Genomic DNA, 18,179 nt, shown 5'->3' on the forward strand with positions numbered 1-18,179 from the left:
ACTCTGATTAATTGGTTAATTAATTGTGGAACCAACAAAATGAACACACATACACACACCCTCCAAAAATCCACATGGTGGTGGTTAGTGTAGTGTAGTTCTTAAGTCAATTTCTCATGGGTTATACTGCTTTAACTCACACATAAGCTTGCTTTCACCTGTCACTAGTGAATTATCTCTCTTATAAATCATGTGAAGACAAGTGTTTTACATGACTAGCATAATTATCTCTAGCTGTTAAAGTCAATTAAAATTATCTAAGGTTTTAGCTTTAGTCCCGCTGAAGTCATTAGGATATATGCCATTGTCTTCATTGATCATCCTAAGCAGGTTATGCAATGGGTGAGAAATAGCATCAAAGCCCTTTCCTTTCTCCTTCACTGTTAACTGAATTTGCAAGTGGTCTTCTCTTCCCTTTGACACTTCTTGTCACTGGTTGCTCTCTAGCACCCATTTTCCCAGACCAATAGAACCAGAGTGGAGCAGCATGGGGCACGTTGGTTCTCCATCCCCTGCAACAGCAGAGACCCTGCCAGGCTCGGCTGGGCTCAGGACTCAGCCCTGGCCCACATGAAGCCAGCATTGCAGTTGGGTCAGGATTGGCAGAGGACCCATTGTTTGTTGGAACAGGTTTTCACAAGGTGGTAGTTCACGGAGCCACCGAATGGAAAACACATCCCACTGGAATCAATGCAAATTTTGCAATCAGCTTTAAAATGTCCAGGATATTATCAGCAAGCTTATCCTGACTATTATGGTGACCAGTAAACATGCATTCTTAAATCAGTACTAATTATAAAGAATATATAGTAGTTTAATGAATGAAAAACACATTTATTTATTTATTTATTTTACAGGAGTAAAAATGGATTAAAGAAGAGGAAGCTGACCAAGTATGTAACTTCTTTGATATTTAATGAAGTTTAAAATAAATTTAAAAAAATCACCTTAAACTAAACATCTATTATGTAGTATATGGTATAATTATATTGCAATTACAGATATAGAAAGCTTCTTGGTTAACATCCTATGAAAGATGTCTGAAGGCAGAAAACAAATAGTAATTGGACAAAAGCAATTCTGCTCAACAGATAAATTGTGGTAAAACAGCTCCTCACTGATAGAAAATTAGTCATCAGGGAAATGATCAATTATCCAACTTACTAATTCCAATGGAGCTTATCCTTAGCTAGAAATGACAAATGATGAAAAACTGGAATGCATTTTTTTGTGGAGTTATTTCCCTCTTGACATGAGGCTCTCATTATATTTGTTGCTAGAACACAGAAATCATTAATGCTAACTGGTAAACAGGAGTAATTAAGTGGTGATAAGACAGGTTCCTCTGGGCATATTGCCTCAAAGTAAATGAAAAGATTACTGTGTACATGCTTCAGTAGCTTGTAAATTAAAGCGTGATAATTAGGTGAGGGAAGCTGTTCACCTGTGTTTCCCTATTCAGAGTGTTAGGCTAATTGTTTCTCCTTTATGTTCAGAGACTCTGCCTGTACTAAAGAAAAACCCTCACCTGGTGGAAAAATGTGTAGAATGATGAGTGTCACTAAATCAAAACAAATTTATACCTGCTGAAGCTCTGCATAGTTTTATATGCCACTTGTTTCAGCCACCATCTTTCTGGGAGGATAATTTGACCTCTGTTAACAAATATGTATAGTTCTCAAAGCCAGCAGAGAACGCTGTCGCTGCAGCGACATCAAAAATGCTGTTTTAACATTTTTTTCCAGGACCCTGTCAAAAATCAAAACCTATATGTGAAATCCATTTTTCTGTGTGAGCAGAGCTCAGATGAGTTTTTAAATTGTTGTTTTGCCAGATGTTTTCCTTGTGTGAAAACAACCTTCTGCAGGGCACAGAGGCAACTTAAGTGGTGGCTGTCCTGGTGCTGGAAGCATGCTCTCAGGATGGCATGTAGAGTGCTCTGCACCGGAGTGCTGGATCTCCCCACTTACCACGGTGTCACCTGCACCCTGGGGACATATCTACATTAAATGTGGTTCAAGGAGCAGGGATTTGTAGGAAAGGTGCATGGCCATTCCCCCCAGCTCAGGCCAGTGGTTTACCTCATGTAGGAACAACTCCAACCCCCAACCCTTGTCAAACCCATCAGTGCCAGCAGCACTTGTATATAGTCTTCTGAGGGAAAATAAAAATGAAGCCTAGTACTTTTTTTTTCTTTTTCTTAATTTATGTTTTTTTTTTCTTTTTTTAAAGCCCTGTCCAATTGGATGATTTTGATGGCTACATCAAGGATATGGCCAAAGATTCTGATTATAAATTTTCTCTGCAATTTGAGGTAAATCTATGGGGACTCTGTCATCTCCTAGCTGCCATGACTAGATCAGCTTTTTCCAGATGTTAGGTTTGTGTGAAGTCTTCCTGTGCAACGACTGTGCAGTGTGCGCTGTTTCTAGGTGGGTCAGTTTCACTTCAAGTTCTGCAGAATTTAAAAGCAGGCCTTGGTACCATTAAAGAACATATTTAGTAAGCAGATTGGAGTGGGTCATCATGTGTAATTTAAGACAATTGTCAGATCAACACACTTCCTTTAAGTATAGGACATGCTGATGGCCTAAATTGAATTCAAGGTTTTTACAGTGTCTTTAATTTGAGGGGCAGCACTGGAATGACAAAGTAACATCAAAAATCTCTTGAAGATCAAGGAAGGCTCTTAAACAGCAGTTGAGATACATTATCTTCATTACCCTGCATTTAAAGTCAGTTTAGTAATATAAAAATAAAAAGCTCCAGTCCTGGAGCTAGCTCCCAAAGGCTTGAAGGGGGAACAAGAGGACTGTCAGGGCATTACCACTGCTCTGGGTCCTCTGGTGTCCTTTGGTGCATCACATGTTAGATGTAACTACTGAAGGTAGTGACTGGAAAGATTTTTCAAGCATTCCCTAGTAGAAAGATCAAAAGCCACTTGAGGACCCAGTGGAAACACTTTAAGCGGGGTGGATGGCCACCACAGAATTTGTCAGCCCCTGTGATTTGACACTGTTTTGGCTAACTACATGTGGGTGGAGAAGAGCAGGCTGTTGTCAGAGACTTGAATGGTGGCAGTGCATTGTCACCATCAGCAGATGAGACCACATTGTTGCTCTATGGCTGTTTGGAGCCAAATGTAGGGGCATCAGATAAGCAAAATCAGTGTAGTAATGCTGTCGGTTTATAGTGTTTTATGAACATTTTCAGTCTGGTACATAGCACAGGCATTCACTTCACAAAGAATCATTTTATGAACCTTGGAGAGTTTTACCTTGGCACTTTTCTTTCTCTTACCCCAGGAGCTAAAACTGATTGGGCTTGACATACCACACTTTGCTGCTGATCTTCCCATGAATCGCTGTAAAAATCGCTACACAAATATCCTGCCATGTAAGTACAGTACATGCAGGTGAATGATAAAGTCCCTTGAATGGGAAAGAAGATTTTTAATAAGAGAATAAGGGAATCAAGACAGATTTTCTGACTGATAAAAGCCTGTTCTAAAGCTTGTCCTTAGAAAGAAGCAGGCAATAGGTGTTATATTGCTAGCTTTGAAGAGACGTAGCTTTTGGGGGATGTTTGTGAAGACTGGAGTTTGGAGGTGGGAAACACAAGGTTGTTTCTACTACTGAGTAGTGGTACTATTTTTTTTTTCCTATGATTTTAATGAAACCTAGGGGAGCCCAAAGGGACAGCAATTGGAGGATATATTTTGCAGAACCACAGTGATGGTGCATCCATGTAGTATTTAGTGAAGCAAAGATTGTTCTCTGTTGGTGAATATGAGCATTCTTTATTTTTTTAATAGCTTTTTTTTTTCCAGTTTTTATAGGATACTTTTAATTTTTGGTGGTTGGAGTTGAGTGCTGTGCTTGATGGCCAAATGATTTCTCATTTCCTTTTACAGATGATTTTAGTCGTGTCCGGTTAGTCTCAATGAATGAAGAAGAGGGATCTGACTACATTAATGCCAACTATATTCCCGTGAGTAAGGACTCACTGGTCAATGTAAAGAATAGTGTCTTGCACAGCAGTTAGAGCACATGAGCTGCAAACAGCACAATATCTCCTGGTAGCTCAGTTACATTATCAGTATCTCCTTCAGCTTCCAGTACTTTGCCTACAGGAAACTGTGCTTTCCACCACCCACCAAAACAAAAGGAGGGTGGGGAGGGAATTTTCACCAGTTTTTCTCATAGTAGCACTGGGTGAGCTGTGAATCTTTGTGAAAATAATATTAGAGTGGTAGAAAAATGTGGAGGAAAGGTTAAGTGGTCCAGTGCCTTTTTAAGACAGCAAGGATAGCAATTAGAAACTTTTAAACTTGAAACCTTTCCGGGTTTCTAATGCACCTGGAAAAAGGATGATGCCAGATACTACAACACGCAAAAAGCATATAGCCCAGATGGCGTATAGGAAGCACTTCTGCTTTTCATTGCTTTTAGTCTTCCCAGGGTACCTCCTTCTGCCTGGCAATGTGCAGCTGTTTACCAGGGAAGAACACCCAGAGTTTTAGGATAACTGAAGTGAACCCAGAGCTGTAGCCAAATATTTTGACAATGGGGGTGGGCTAAAACCTCATCATCTCTTTCCACTGTCCCTGCCCAAAGGTTTGCCCTTGTTTTATCGCCCCCTTCTCCACTGCCCCTTTGCTGGGTCTCAGTGTGTGCTGTGTTCAGGGAGAGCAATGTGCACTGCCGTGCTCTGCATGGAGAGGCAGCAGGGCACTCCAGCATCCGTTTAGAAGAAGATGTTTCACTTGGGGACCATATACAGATGAGCATTTCTGCACCCTTGTTGACAGAGTTAGCCCTAGCTGTGCTGGAGAGAGCTGAGTCAGGATTACGGAAAAGGGAGGAGCCCTCAAATGAGTCAGTGAAACCACTTCTTTGTCACTGTGGCATCGCCCGGGCATGTGCTGCTGAGTATGTTGCCTGTACTTAGCTTCTGTGTGGCAAGGGCCTGAACATAAACACTACAGCTGCATGTGTCTGAGCTTGTAGTGAATCAAGAAAGAAAAATGTTCCAGTCTTCAAAACCATCATTCACAAATCAGGAAACTTCTATGACATTGGATTATGGATAATAGGATTGTATGTAGGCAGTCCTTTCTGGATTACCAAATTCTGTTTTTTATAGCTTACATCTGTTTGGTTTTACTTACAGCATAATGCTGCCCACAGAAATTGTCTTCCCAACAGGGACAGACACATCATCTTAATGCTTGTTTGTTCCTGAAGATTGCTTCTTTACCTCCTTCCAAACACTGACACCAGTGGTGATCTGTGTCTCCATGACAATAAGGATTCGCCATTTAGGCAGGACAAACAAACAAGGTTCTGTGTAACCGAAAAACTCAGACTACACTGACTTTTAGAGATGTCTAGAGGAAACTGTTTATGGAAAGTACTCCCAAAATGTCAGTATTTTTACAATCCACATACTGTAGTGGCACAAAAATTGCTTAACTTACATAGGATCATGCTGTGTGTTGAATGCATCTTTTTCTCTTTGGAGGAATATTAAATAACTTTCTAAATATGGTTTTGCTGATACAATCTCTTCAAATATGGTTATACCAGATGCTAAAATGTCCTTTTTATGTATCTTTTACATGGTCTTTATAACAGTCTTTTCTTTGTTGAGATGGGAAGGAGTCTTTTACAGTTAAAAGCACATTGATAGTGATAGGAGAAGAAATACACGGATGTGAAGTGTCTCGGTTCAATAAAACATAACAATTATAATCTGTTATAATCTTGACTGAGAACATTTTCTATTATTTTAAACAGAGTTCTAATTAATATTTTGCTAATTTAATTCCTTATGCTGTAAACACATTCATATACTCCTATTCATGGCTACCTTCCATTTACATCAGTTCTTGAAAATCACTACAGCAACTACTTTTATAATTGTTTTATGTCTATAACTAAACAAACACATAAATTACAAAATCTGGAAGAAGCTGGAACTTTGTTCAAGGATTCTCCTTATTTTTTTTTTTAATCTTGCCTTTTCAGCTCTCAAGGCAAAGGGTTTGTAGAGTAATGGCTTCACCTCCCATCTTTCCTTCTAATTTGCTTACAGTTTGGGAGCACTAAAAATAGAGAAAGTTGTAATTTCAAAATAAATATAAAAAATCATTAAATAGTTTATGTTAGAGATCACTTTAAAAGTACAAATTGAACTTGAACAAGCTAAAAAATGCAAAAAAAAAAATACAGAGAAAAATAGGTGTTCTGAAGCATTAAGCATGTCAGTAAAAAGCATTTGTCTCTTTGTTTCTTAGGGTTATAATTCACCCCAGGAATACATTGCAACCCAAGGACCACTGCCAGAAACCAGAAATGATTTTTGGAAGATGGTTCTTCAGCAAAAATCTCAAATTATTGTTATGCTCACTCAGTGTAATGAAAAAAGAAGGGTATGTAATGAAATCTTTTACATCTTTGTTACATGTTTCTTGAAAGAAACTACCCAAAAACATTTATTTTCTGCTGGATGGATTTCTTTGTATTGTTTTTCATGAGGAAGCATCATAACCATTACTTGGCTATGCACTTCATTTGGTTATGGGAAGCATTTCAGGATGATTAAGGGACTGGGGCATCTTTCATTTGAGAGGAAGCTGAGGAAGCTGGGACTCTTCAGATAGGGGAAGAAAAGGTTCAGATGGTTCTTGTCGCTGTGTGTAAATATTTGATGGGAAGGAATGGAGATGAGGGAGTTCTTCTCAGTCATACCCGCTGACAGGACAAGAGGCAATGGGCACAAACTAAAACACATGAAATTCAATTTGAACACAGGAAAATGCTTTTTTACTGTGAGGGGTGGTGTGGGGTCAAACACTGTCACAGTTTGCCCAGAGAGGTTGTGGAGTCTCCCTCCTTGGAGATCTTCAAAAGCCACGTGCATGTGGTCCAGGGCAACCTGCTCTGGGTGGCCTTGCTTGAGCAAGGGTTGGACCAGATGGCCTCTGGAGGTCCTTTCCAACCTCAACCATTCTGTGTTTTTGTACTTTTAAGTTTACATAAAAATAAAATACAAGTATTAGGCTTTATATTTCCCTTGATATTATAATAGAATCATTTGAAAGATATGGTTTTTTTTAGTATATTCTTGTTCCTCATGTTTTGTTCCTCTTAGACCTCTTCTATGAGGGAAACAATCTATAAAGAAGCTATGTATTTTCATTCTTTGTTATGCTAATGCTCCCGTTCAGAAACCAGTGCGTACCCATATCTGTAGTTACACAGGCAGGAATGACCAAGCTGAAAGTCATTGCAGGAAGCACCTCTTATTGAAGCCTCAACCAAATAATTCTGTAGGCGTTTCTAAAACTGCAGCTTTAACCTTTGATTGTTTTGTCTTTTTTTAACATATGGATATATATGTATTTAAATACATTTCTCTTTCAGGTGAAATGTGATCATTACTGGCCTTTTACAGAAGATCCTGTTGCATATGGGGACATTACTGTGGAGATGCTGTCTGAGGAGGAGCACACAGATTGGGTTTATAGGAATTTCCGAATTTGCTATGTAAGCAAAACATGTCGCATGGCACTGCTAATGGGATGGGAGCTATGTTGGTCGACTTTTCTTTAACTTTTGTCCATTTCTGGCATTCAGTGGAAAGCACCTAAAAAAATGATCATGACCTTACCATCACTTCACACAAGCAAATGTCTAAACCACAAGATTTTCCTCTAGGATTGTCATCTCTGTGAACTTGTCAGAGACTGAAACAACAATAGTACCATGGTTCTGGACATTTCTGTGGTGCAGATGGTTACTGACAATGGACATATATGCCTTTTTTTTTTTAATGTCAGGCATAACCTTATTGCTATAAGCCATTCAAAACTTGAAAAAAATGTAGAAAGTGAGAATATTATTCAAAAGGGCAATTGTGCAATGTTCATAGCAAAGGTTTAGTGCATGTCTCAGACAGGATCTTGAGTAAAAGGTGTCCACACAGATGGTTCTCCACTCCCTACTGCTGCTGAAATAGAGCATTTTTCTGCTTTCATTTATCAAAGTAGAGGAAATGGAAGAGCCTTGCAGCCCATTACAATCAGCCACGCATCCTGTGCAGCTGCTTCAATAAAGCATGCGAAAATACAGCAAGGAACTGGTATAAAACATGATGGGATCAACTCAGAGGTTGGGCTGTTGGTGTCTACTGAAAATAATTATCAGAGTGCAGTTTGCTGTTCAGGTAAACAGTCCTCTACCAAAACCAGGGCAGCTACTTCAGGGGCTTTTGTAATGATCTCATTTTTAACACCCTTTCCCTAATCACCTGCTGTTGTCTGTGACTGGAGAGGGATTACTAGAATAGGGGTATTTAGCCTGACCCAAAATGGCAAAACTAAAGGCATTGCTTGCTTGCCATGGGTTTTGATGATGAGACCCTCCCCTCCACACACTTTTAAGATCCTTTAAGTCTCAAAGACAACATGTGTTGGATTGAGGATCTTATTTCACCAAATCCACTAGAGGTTTTAGCATTATAAATGCTTTTGTTAATAATGGGTATTTTTTTAAGGAATTTCCTTCTCCATCTGGAAATGGTGATGTTGGGAGGTGATTTTTTCTTCCCTTTCAGTGACGTTTTTCTTTGAAACTTCAGAAGAAAAATTCTCATGAATCCAGTATTAACTGTTTGCCAACAGTGTTATTCTTTGTCCATGGCAGAAGAAGAAAGAGAGAGGAAATGGAATAGAAAGAGGAAGAAACCCTAAACTTGAAAAGTGCAACAGTGCTTGATTTAAAAGGGAAACGAAATGAAACAACCATTAGGAAAGAGAAGGAAAAAAAAATCCCACACAGAAACACGAGTTCATGCCTGATCTCCAATTTCCCCACTTTTAAAATCAAATATCATGTAAATACATTGCCACCTTTTTGGTGGACTTTATTTCTTAGGCTGTATTTGGATTTAAAAAAGCAACACAACAATAAAACCTCAGTCTGACTGAGCGTGACTGCACTGTTAAAACTCCTGTGAACATGCTGCTGTTGTGCTTTTCCCATTAGGCTGATGAGGTGCAAGACGTGATGCATTTTAACTACACTGCCTGGCCAGACCACGGTGTCCCCACAACCAATGCCGCCGAAAGCATCCTGCAGTTCGTGCAGATGGTCAGGCAGAAATCAGCAAAGAGCAAAGGCCCCATGATCATACACTGCAGGTAACACTTCAAGGCAATGGAGAGCTGAAGGAGGTACCTGGTTAGATGGGCTGGGGAACCACTGGGAGGTTCTGGGATTCCGTTCATCTCTTAGGTAAACCAAGGATGTTTTCCCTTGTTTTTAAGGGTAAAGGATTAGTCCCCTGCTTTGACTGCAGCAGGTCTGGGATTTCAGGCTGCACCCACAGGTGCAGCACTTCTGTCCAGAGTTGGGTCAGCTCTGGGGCTGTTAAAAACAAATTGCTTTGCACAGCAGGCAATCCTGGTGTACAGCAGCTTCGAGTTGGCCCCTGCTTTCTCATTTCTGTGCCTTTGCAATACGGGTGGTGTAGTGTGTCTGAGGACATCCTCCTCCTCCTCCTCCTTCTCTTCCTCTGATTGCTCAGCTTTCGGAGAATTCAGAATGTGACATGAAGAGTATTATCCTGTGCTAGTAATAATCCCAGTATCCCATGATAAAAGTTACATGTGCTTTTTTCCTTTTTTTTTTTTGGAGGGAGGTTGTTTATACACTGACAGATTTCTCTTGTGTGTCATCTGGCCTGCTATTAATGCACTCGCTCCCTGGGCCCCACTGGGAGCAGCTGCCGTACTAGTGGTGATATCATATCAGATTGCTTCCTGACACAGCTCTCCCCACTGATTTCAAACCTCTTTGTGGCTTCTGGTGCAAGAGCCGCTCACGATAGATTTTCAGAGAGACGTAAATAACCAGGTTGCAATGGATGAGTATGTATACGTTATGGTGACATGCTCCAGAAGGAAGTCGAGGCTTGATGAGGTCCGTGTCTGCCAGCCCTGCGTCATCCACCTCACAGGCAGCATTTGCGTTGCTGCACAATGTGTCAGCACCCTCCAGCGAGGTCTTTCCTGTTACTGGTCATCAATGTTTGTTCCTTGCGACACACTTTCAAGTGCTGCTGTCTAGAAAACAGTCTTGTAGAGTAATGTCTTCTCAAGTTTCCAGAAATGGCACCTAGTCTTCTACCAGAATGCAGAACAACACGGGCATCTGTAAAAGCATCAAGTCATGCAACCCTCCCCTACAACCTAACAGAGAAATTCATAGGGGATATTGTTTTGGGAGTCCTAATATCAAGAAGGGTGCTAGGAAGTCAGGGAAGAGATTTGAATGTAGGGCTGTGAAATTAAACTCTTTGTAAAACTTAATTGTTCTGGGAAGGAATAGGAGAAAGCATTAGAGAGCTGGATAACAACCAGCTTCTTTTTTATCTTCTTTTTAATATTCTTTTTAATCAGGATACTCATACCAGCAGAGAGAGAGTTTTTCAGACAATATTTTAGCGTATACTGTACTTAGACTACATAGATTAAAAGTAGCAATGTTCTGAAATAAGTGGAAGGGGTGGAGAAAGAATGTATTGATAAACTCCTTCAGCAATTGTTCTGAAGCATTAAAGAATGCACAGAACAGACATTTTTACAACTTTTCCACTTGTTATTTATGAATATATCAATTAATGAATCTGTCAAATAAGTAGATCAAAAATTCCATTGTATTCCATTTGATATATTGACTTTTTTTTAAACAAGCACAAGAAAACAACAACAACAAAAAAAAAACCTGTTGCAACTTTATTGCAAATGCTTCCAAGTCTTTTCTGAAAAATACAGCAAAACAGAAGAAAAAACTTAAGACACATGCTCCTCTCCTTAGTAGTAGAAACTGTGTCGTGACTCTGTATAAAACTGTACAAAACCTCTGAAACCACACCCATAATGAAATCAGACTTCAGTGTTACACATGAATTCACAATGCAAAGAAATATTTAAGTATTAGAAGCTATAAATCAACTCATTATGTGTTTGTTTTTCCAGTCGCTAAGCATCCCTGTATGAAAATGAAGATTTTTTCATCCATGTGGTTGCCATCTATTTCTATGTCATGCTCCCAAAGCAGAAGTCCTGGAGCAAAGCCTACTCTGGGTGGTTTGTCCTTTGAGGATGAACGCCAGTAGTGCAGTGCCTTTGCAAAGCCTCTAGTTCCCTGTACAGAGAGCTGTGGCATGGAATCATGCATTTCCTACCACAAATGCCTCCACATAGCAGTCACTGCAGAGCAGGGCACTCTGCACTTATGGCTGCAGCTCCTGTAGTGTGGGATTTCTCATGACTTTGAGAGGAGCAGTGAAAGTGGGATGAGCAGCCAGCTAAGGGTGGATGAGGTTATGCATGAGCATTCTGCACGTGAGAACGTGCAAGAGATGAGGAGTATAAGAAGGTGAAGTAATTGGAGAGCCATCCATCCCATACATTCTGCTTAAACAGTGCATGAAGGCTTGCATGGCATTATATCCCCCAAATTAACCAACTAGTCTGACCTCAGATTAGCTACATCCAAGATGCAGGACACCTGCTTTTTGCATTACCACTGATTTTCCTCCGTGTCCACACCTGAAAAGCCTAAATGTAGTGCCTGTCTATGTGTGTTGCAGTGCTGGAGTGGGACGAACAGGAACCTTCATAGCCCTGGACCGACTCTTACAGCACATCCGTGACCATGAGTTTGTAGATATATTGGGCCTGGTGTCTGACATGCGGTCCTACAGGATGTCCATGGTGCAAACAGAGGTAGGATGCCCTCTCAGTTCACTTCAATGTGAATGTATCATGAGACCTATCTCATGCTCCTCTGTAGCATGCTTGTGTCCAGTGACTGTTGTTCCCCCTTAATGCCTGGCAAAACAGCTATGAGTAGAGACAATTAAGTTTTCATCTTCATTGTAATATTGTCACATTATTAATCTGCTGAATAGGTGAGAGTCTGATAATATATCTTCAATCTCACTGATGTCTTCCAGGGGGGATGGGCTATTCTCACCTTCTGAGAAATGGACATGTAAAAATCCATTAGAAGAGATTAGCATTTGAAATTTTCAAACCATTTTGAAAAGTGTTGGACTTGCTGAAGGGATTAATGACTTATGACGTGATACCAGTATTGGACAGCTATTCACACTTTTTAAAAGGGTATCATATGGTCAAGTGTATGAAATAAGTTACATGATGGCAATACAAATACCCGAAGTGGAAGAGACAAAAGAACTGTAAGAGAGTCTGCCAGACACCATCCTGCCCCCTCTCCCTGCCCCTGTATCTACTGGGTATTTCTTTTTCTCTTTTTGAGAAAAATGTCAGAATAGTCATATCAGAATATTTGTATGGAAAAATATACAGAAACTCTTTTTCCAAAGCAGAAGGTTTTATGCATCTGAAAAGTTCCTGTTTCCTCTACTAACGGTGGAAAGATTTCATGTACGTTGTACTCTTCACTGGTTAGACACAGCACAAACTGGCAACCCCCACATAGCTGGAAGCACCACCAAAACTGTTAGCAGCCTGAGTCTGGCAGATAATCTGTTGCCAAGGATTGCTTATCCCAGAGCAAAGCAGAGAAGATTTAGCAGGGATGGGAGAGAAAAAGGGAAACCTGCAGGGACACCAGCTACTGCCTAGAAATGAATAAGGTCATTCTCAGACCATTCTGGATCATTCCCACCAACCTACCACTTTTTGTCACAATTCCCTAAATTAATCCAAAGGCACATCCTTATGTAAACACCAGAAAATCCTGGCGCTTTATTTCAGCTGCAGCTGCATTACCACTCCAGAGGTGATGTGATTTTTTTCTTTTTATTGTACAAACTCATTGCCTGCCTGGGGCTGATGTCAGGGACTAGGTTTTGGTGGTTGCTGAGCTCCTGCTACTCCTGGGAAGTGGCCTGAGCATCTTCTTACTGCCTGCTGCTGCCCCTCTTCTCACTGCCAAATGTGCAAACCCACATGTACAAATCATACCTCTTGTGCACACACACACACACGGTGAGAAGGCTTTCCTAATGCTTTAGCAAATTAGATCAGCATGAAAATGCTCCACGAACAGGTGCTAATATTCAGGATTAGATACCGGGGGCAGGATCAAACCTACATAGCCTGTCCATATTGGAGAGAGCAAGACCTACATCCTAAACTTGGTCAGCAAAGCTCGCTGTAATATATACAGGCAGAGGGGGGAAAAATATCCCTTCTCATGGGCATGTGTGGCCTGTCTGCAGTGGCCAACTGTGGCCTGGGGTTTAAATTTTGGGTTAGTGCAGCAGGGGGGCCTCAGCCCTGCCAAGCCTTGTGCCCAGGTCAGTAAGCGGCACTGACACCCAGGTGCAGGAAGGATCTCCATACAAAACCTGAAGGCACACACAGCTCACTTGGGTTCATGTTTCCTCACACGCTAGAAACTTGGCTGTGTCTGACAGAGAAGTTTTTAAAAAATGGCAGAAGCCCAAAAAGGGAGTTAGAGTAGAAAACACCCTGAATTGAAACCAGTCACTCCAAGTTAATGGGAGTGAGGAAATCCAGGCATTTCTGTGGTCCAAAACATGTTTCACGCTTATCCTGATACCTGCTGAGATCAGCTGACCACTGGGGACAAGGACTGAAATCCAGACTCAGGTTTTGGAGTTTGAAACTGCCTCTGTCTTGGTAGAGTCGTTTTTGTTTGAGAGCCACTTGGTCCCCGTGCATGGTGAACATAAAGATTACTGGAGGATTCATCAGGGTTTGCTTTCTCTGCTTGGAATAAACTCAAATGATGACTTAGATTTAAAATTGGAATACAGTGTTTCTCTGTATGATGATGGAATTCAGAAAAAGCAAACCATAACCAAACCTGAAGATAACCACAATCTTTTTGCATGGAAAATCTGTCCACAAATGTAATGGTACCTGTGATTTAATTAACTTGCTTTCAGAGTCATTTGCACAGTGGGTGATAACTCCCAAAATAATTAAGTGCTCTGTGAGCAAAATCAGATTTCAGCATTTTACTGATAAAGAAGTCAAGTGTTAGGGAACATGAAGCTTTTCAAAATATTTCAGGTGTATGTGCAGTATGGATATAATTTGTTGTACATAAAGCATTTGGGTACTTTTCTGGGAATTAATTCATTTTCAGGCAGTGTAATTATGCACTTCCTAGAGACCATATAGAGCCTGCAAGCTGAAGACCTGAGACCATGTAGTGTAAGTTACATCTCTACCACTAAAAGACATCAAGTGCTGGGTTACTGCACGCCACAGGTCCCTGTAGTTGGTTGCCCCTCTCTAACTGGTCAGGACCACAGGACTAACATTCCTTGTCCTGCAAAACTGCCACCACGGACTGTGTCAGAGACTGTGACAGTGAAGAGCTTCATTTCAAATTTAAATGGGAAAGATAAGTTGCGCGCACAGCAGTGCCATTTCTCAGGAGGAAGCGTGTGGCTCAACAGCGCTGCTTCCTCATGAGCATGTCACTTGCACTGTGGCTGCCATCTGTACAGCTGGCATGTGCTTGCACAGCCTCCTTGTAGCACTGATTAATTCACACTCTGCAGACAGTCAAAAGGGGAACTGTGAATGATAGCAACTTTTGTTTCTACAAGCAAGTAAGATTTCCAGTAAGCCAGGTTATAAATATGTCTGTAGTGCTTCTCCCACAGCATAGCTGTGACTTAACATAGAATATATCTAGTTCAGAGCTTAAAGTCACCACCAACAGCAGACCTCAGTCACAACTAGTGGTTAATCGTAGTTACCGGCAAAAACCCGTTCCTTATGCACAGTCACCCAGCTTCAACTTCCAGTCAGGTGATATCAGTACAGCCAACACTACAACACAGCGTTAATTCATCTGTCATCATTACACACACTGCAAATGATTACGATGCCAGGGCAGCTCAGGTAGATGTTGGTGCTTCCACTACCCTTATGTGCAACAGCAAAGGGCTATTATTTGGGGAGCAGAAATGTCACTGTACAATGAGGAGGGACAGAGAAGCTGTGCAAACTGTTAATATGAGCTATTGAACTGGTTCACTGTTTGGGTTTTTGTCAGGCTTTCTGGGTTGTGAAAATGCCCACTCATATGCTTCTTTCTTCCAGGAACAATACATTTTTATTCACCAGTGTGTGCAATTGATGTGGCAAAAGAAGAAGCAGCAGTTTTGCATCAGCGATGTCATATATGAGAACGTCAGCAAGTCCTAGTTTGGAGTTACAGGTGGTAAGTCAGGCAAGCCTAGCCTTGTGCTATGCTCACAGCTTAGCCTCTCAGCTGCTTGGTAGCAACCAGTGTCACAGGGGTTTGCTCCTCACACTGCAGGAGCTTTGCTTGGAGTTTGGAGCTTTCTGAGCTTCATCCTCCTCCGAGGTGATTTTGTGAGAGAGTGCAAGCAAAAGTCCTTCAGCCTCTTGCATTAAATAAGCCACCGTGCTTCCCATGGCAGTGTAAAAGTTTGTTGGCTCACTTGTTCAAAGAGTAAGAGCGTCATGACATCCTGAGTTAGTGTCTAATCTAAGCATTCCCACTAGTTGTCCTACCATGCTTTGCAAAGTGTAAAGGATTCAGGTAGAGGGAAGTTTTTTTTACCATGGGTCATTCTCACGTCACTCCCCAGCTGCCAGGCTATCAAGGCCAGCAGCGGGTTTGGGCTGGGCGGCTAGTACAGCTGGCCTGTCAACAGAGCTTCTCGAAGAGCGAGATGGTAGCCCAAAAGCTCTGACAGGAACCCCTGGAGAACCAAGGAACAGGAGGCCTCTCAGACTGGTACCACCATTAGCCGCCATCGTGCTGATCCACACAGCCCAATTACTGACTCGGTGCGTGCAGCCAGCCCAGTCCCCAATTCAGCATAAAACACATTGCTCTAAACTACCAGGCCATGGTTTGGTGCCTTCTGTCTACAAAGCTCATGTAAGCAAGCCTGTTTCCTTGCCCAATGGGGACAAGCTGTGAGGAGGCGAGTCGCTGCTGCTTGAGCTAAAGCTGAGCTTTAGTTCATTAGGTGGCAGTAATAAGCCAGCCATAACCCTAACATTAGCTTTCAGGTGGAGCAGGAAACTGCACACTTTTAACATAAACTGGCTTCTCCGCTGGTGGAAAGCCATGCCATAGGCCCCAACACTAGCCATCTCCACTGGGTTTCTATGATGTTGCATACTTCATTCCACTACCCATAAACTGAACCATAACTTTTCCCCATGTCTATATAATTTACTGTCTAAACTGAGTCCCAGAGTCTAATTGTTCATATGGGTGAGCTGTTGTAAGGACGTCTGGCAGAAATGAATGCTAAGATCCTTATTTATTTCCTTATCTAACACATTCTGTCTGTGTTGTGCTGTTCCAGGTGAGACCATGAAGCACACCCATCTTCCCTTGCTTCCAATTTTTTCTTCTGATGGCTCGAACTGTCAGCTGTTCTGCCACGAGAGACCACTGCCTTGCAGTATGCGGACAATGAAAGAAAGAAACTTTAACTTTCAGAAGCACTGGGGAGACAAAGCCTTAACAAGCCTGCGGTGTCTTTTGAACTGTTTAATTTCCGGACATTTTTTAAAAATACTGGACCAAATTCAACCGAACAACATGAAGGAAAAGACACTATAACATGTGCATAAATATAGATTGCTCCAGAGCATTTGTTATGTTTGGTACTTTCAGTTATTTTTGTTTTCTGTGCAGGTTGGGCTTAAGGTTAAAGTAAGTGCAATATTTTTTAGTGGTTTAATGAAGAGCTTTCTTCATGTGTCACTGGTCTGTGCTAATGTCCATAGGAGAGCAGGCATTGTTAGTATCTAATAATACCTCATTAGTGAATAGCGAGGCATGAACATACATGAAGAAATCTGGAGATGGTGAAGAGAAAAGGGGGGTTGGGGTGCTGGGTACCTGGACTGGGCTGTTTCCTACAGCCCTGATGTTCTGTGCTTGGGGCCTGGGGAGACGCAAGACCTAAGGAATGGCTGGACCGTCAGAAATCCAAACCATGGCGCCGAAAGCTGAAACAGGCAGCCAATGCTGAGAAACGGGGTCATTTTGGTTCGTGACAGTGCAACTACTAATTAAGAAGAGGGATTGTTCTTTTCACCAACCTTTTCAGTAATGCTATTGATCAGGATTTTTTTTTTTTTATATAAATCTAATCAAAATGCAGCTGAATTTTAAGCTGGGATATCTTAGACTCCATTACTATAGCATTTAACTGTTTGAGCAGTCTATGGTGCCTATGCCCCTCATTTGTTTATTATTTTTAATAAGTATTAAACCTGTGTAAAAATGTGAAGCTGATTCAGGTTGGGGAAAAAAAGGAAAAAAAAAGTGCTTTAATGGATGTAACTACTTCTCCGGGCTGGGAATTCATGGTGTTACACAAACAGTTGTTTTGGCATGTGAAGGGATGTTTATCGCTTTATTGCTACGAGGCTGCCAAAGTGTCAGCATGGATTCCTGCAGGGATGTCGGGTCAGGGCGAGGGGCTCTTTTCTTTTTTGCTGTCAGTTTCAGTTCTAGTCAGAATAATTAGCTACATATTTTTTTGTCTTTGTATAATTCCGGTACATCATTGTGTATTGTGACATGGATGCTGTCAGAATGGATGTTTGATAGCATTTTATAGCCTGTTGCTTTGTGTCACCTCATTGGAAGTTAGCAGCAATGGTAAATCAATGTAAACAAAACAAACTTGAACTGAAAGTAAACACACTGGATTGCTTACCTGTGAAGAAGTCATTGTCAGCGAAGCAGCAAGTGCACCTGCGTGTACTTCATTTTCTTTTTTTTTTTTTTTTTTTTACCCCACAGCCTGCTATCACCTGTCAGTGTACCAGGGTGTAGTTTGGTAGCTCAGCCACTTCCAGGAGCCTGATAACATCCTTCGGGTGACATCCAATTTATTCTGATTTTTTTCAAAGAATTATTCCTCCAGCTGGTAAATAGGTGTATATTCTTTTAATATCTACTCCATCACAGTAATGGTTATAATGGAAAACTTCATTTAAACTGTCCCATATATGCTATGCAAAACTGCGTAGACAACATAACCCTCAAATAAACCAGGTCCTTTTGAAGGGTATTGAAAGAAACAGGACTCTATCACTGATTATTAAATGGGTATGAGATGAATTTCCCTCTTAC

General features: G+C 41.2%; 1 protein-coding gene across 7 annotated transcripts in view; it reads left to right on the forward strand.

Moving 5' to 3' along the window:
• PTPRO (protein tyrosine phosphatase receptor type O) overlaps positions 1-17,759 on the forward strand; it is a 155,484-nt gene extending 137,725 nt beyond the window's left edge. For all 7 annotated transcript variants that reach the window (XM_066999070.1, XM_066999076.1, XM_066999087.1 and 4 more), the window contains 10 exons: positions 858-893; positions 2,233-2,314; positions 3,306-3,396; positions 3,914-3,990; positions 6,299-6,433; positions 7,428-7,550; positions 9,051-9,205; positions 11,662-11,797; positions 15,146-15,266; positions 16,393-17,759. In XM_066999070.1, the coding sequence (XP_066855171.1) occupies positions 858-893; positions 2,233-2,314; positions 3,306-3,396; positions 3,914-3,990; positions 6,299-6,433; positions 7,428-7,550; positions 9,051-9,205; positions 11,662-11,797; positions 15,146-15,250 (940 nt within the window). In that variant the 3' untranslated portion in view covers positions 15,251-15,266; positions 16,393-17,759. The remainder of the gene's footprint in view (positions 1-857; positions 894-2,232; positions 2,315-3,305; positions 3,397-3,913; positions 3,991-6,298; positions 6,434-7,427; positions 7,551-9,050; positions 9,206-11,661; positions 11,798-15,145; positions 15,267-16,392) is intronic.
• Positions 17,760-18,179: the final 420 nt, after the last annotated feature.

Source organism: Anser cygnoides, chromosome 1, assembly GCF_040182565.1.
Source record: "Anser cygnoides isolate HZ-2024a breed goose chromosome 1, Taihu_goose_T2T_genome, whole genome shotgun sequence".
Taxonomy (NCBI): domain Eukaryota; kingdom Metazoa; phylum Chordata; class Aves; order Anseriformes; family Anatidae; genus Anser; species Anser cygnoides.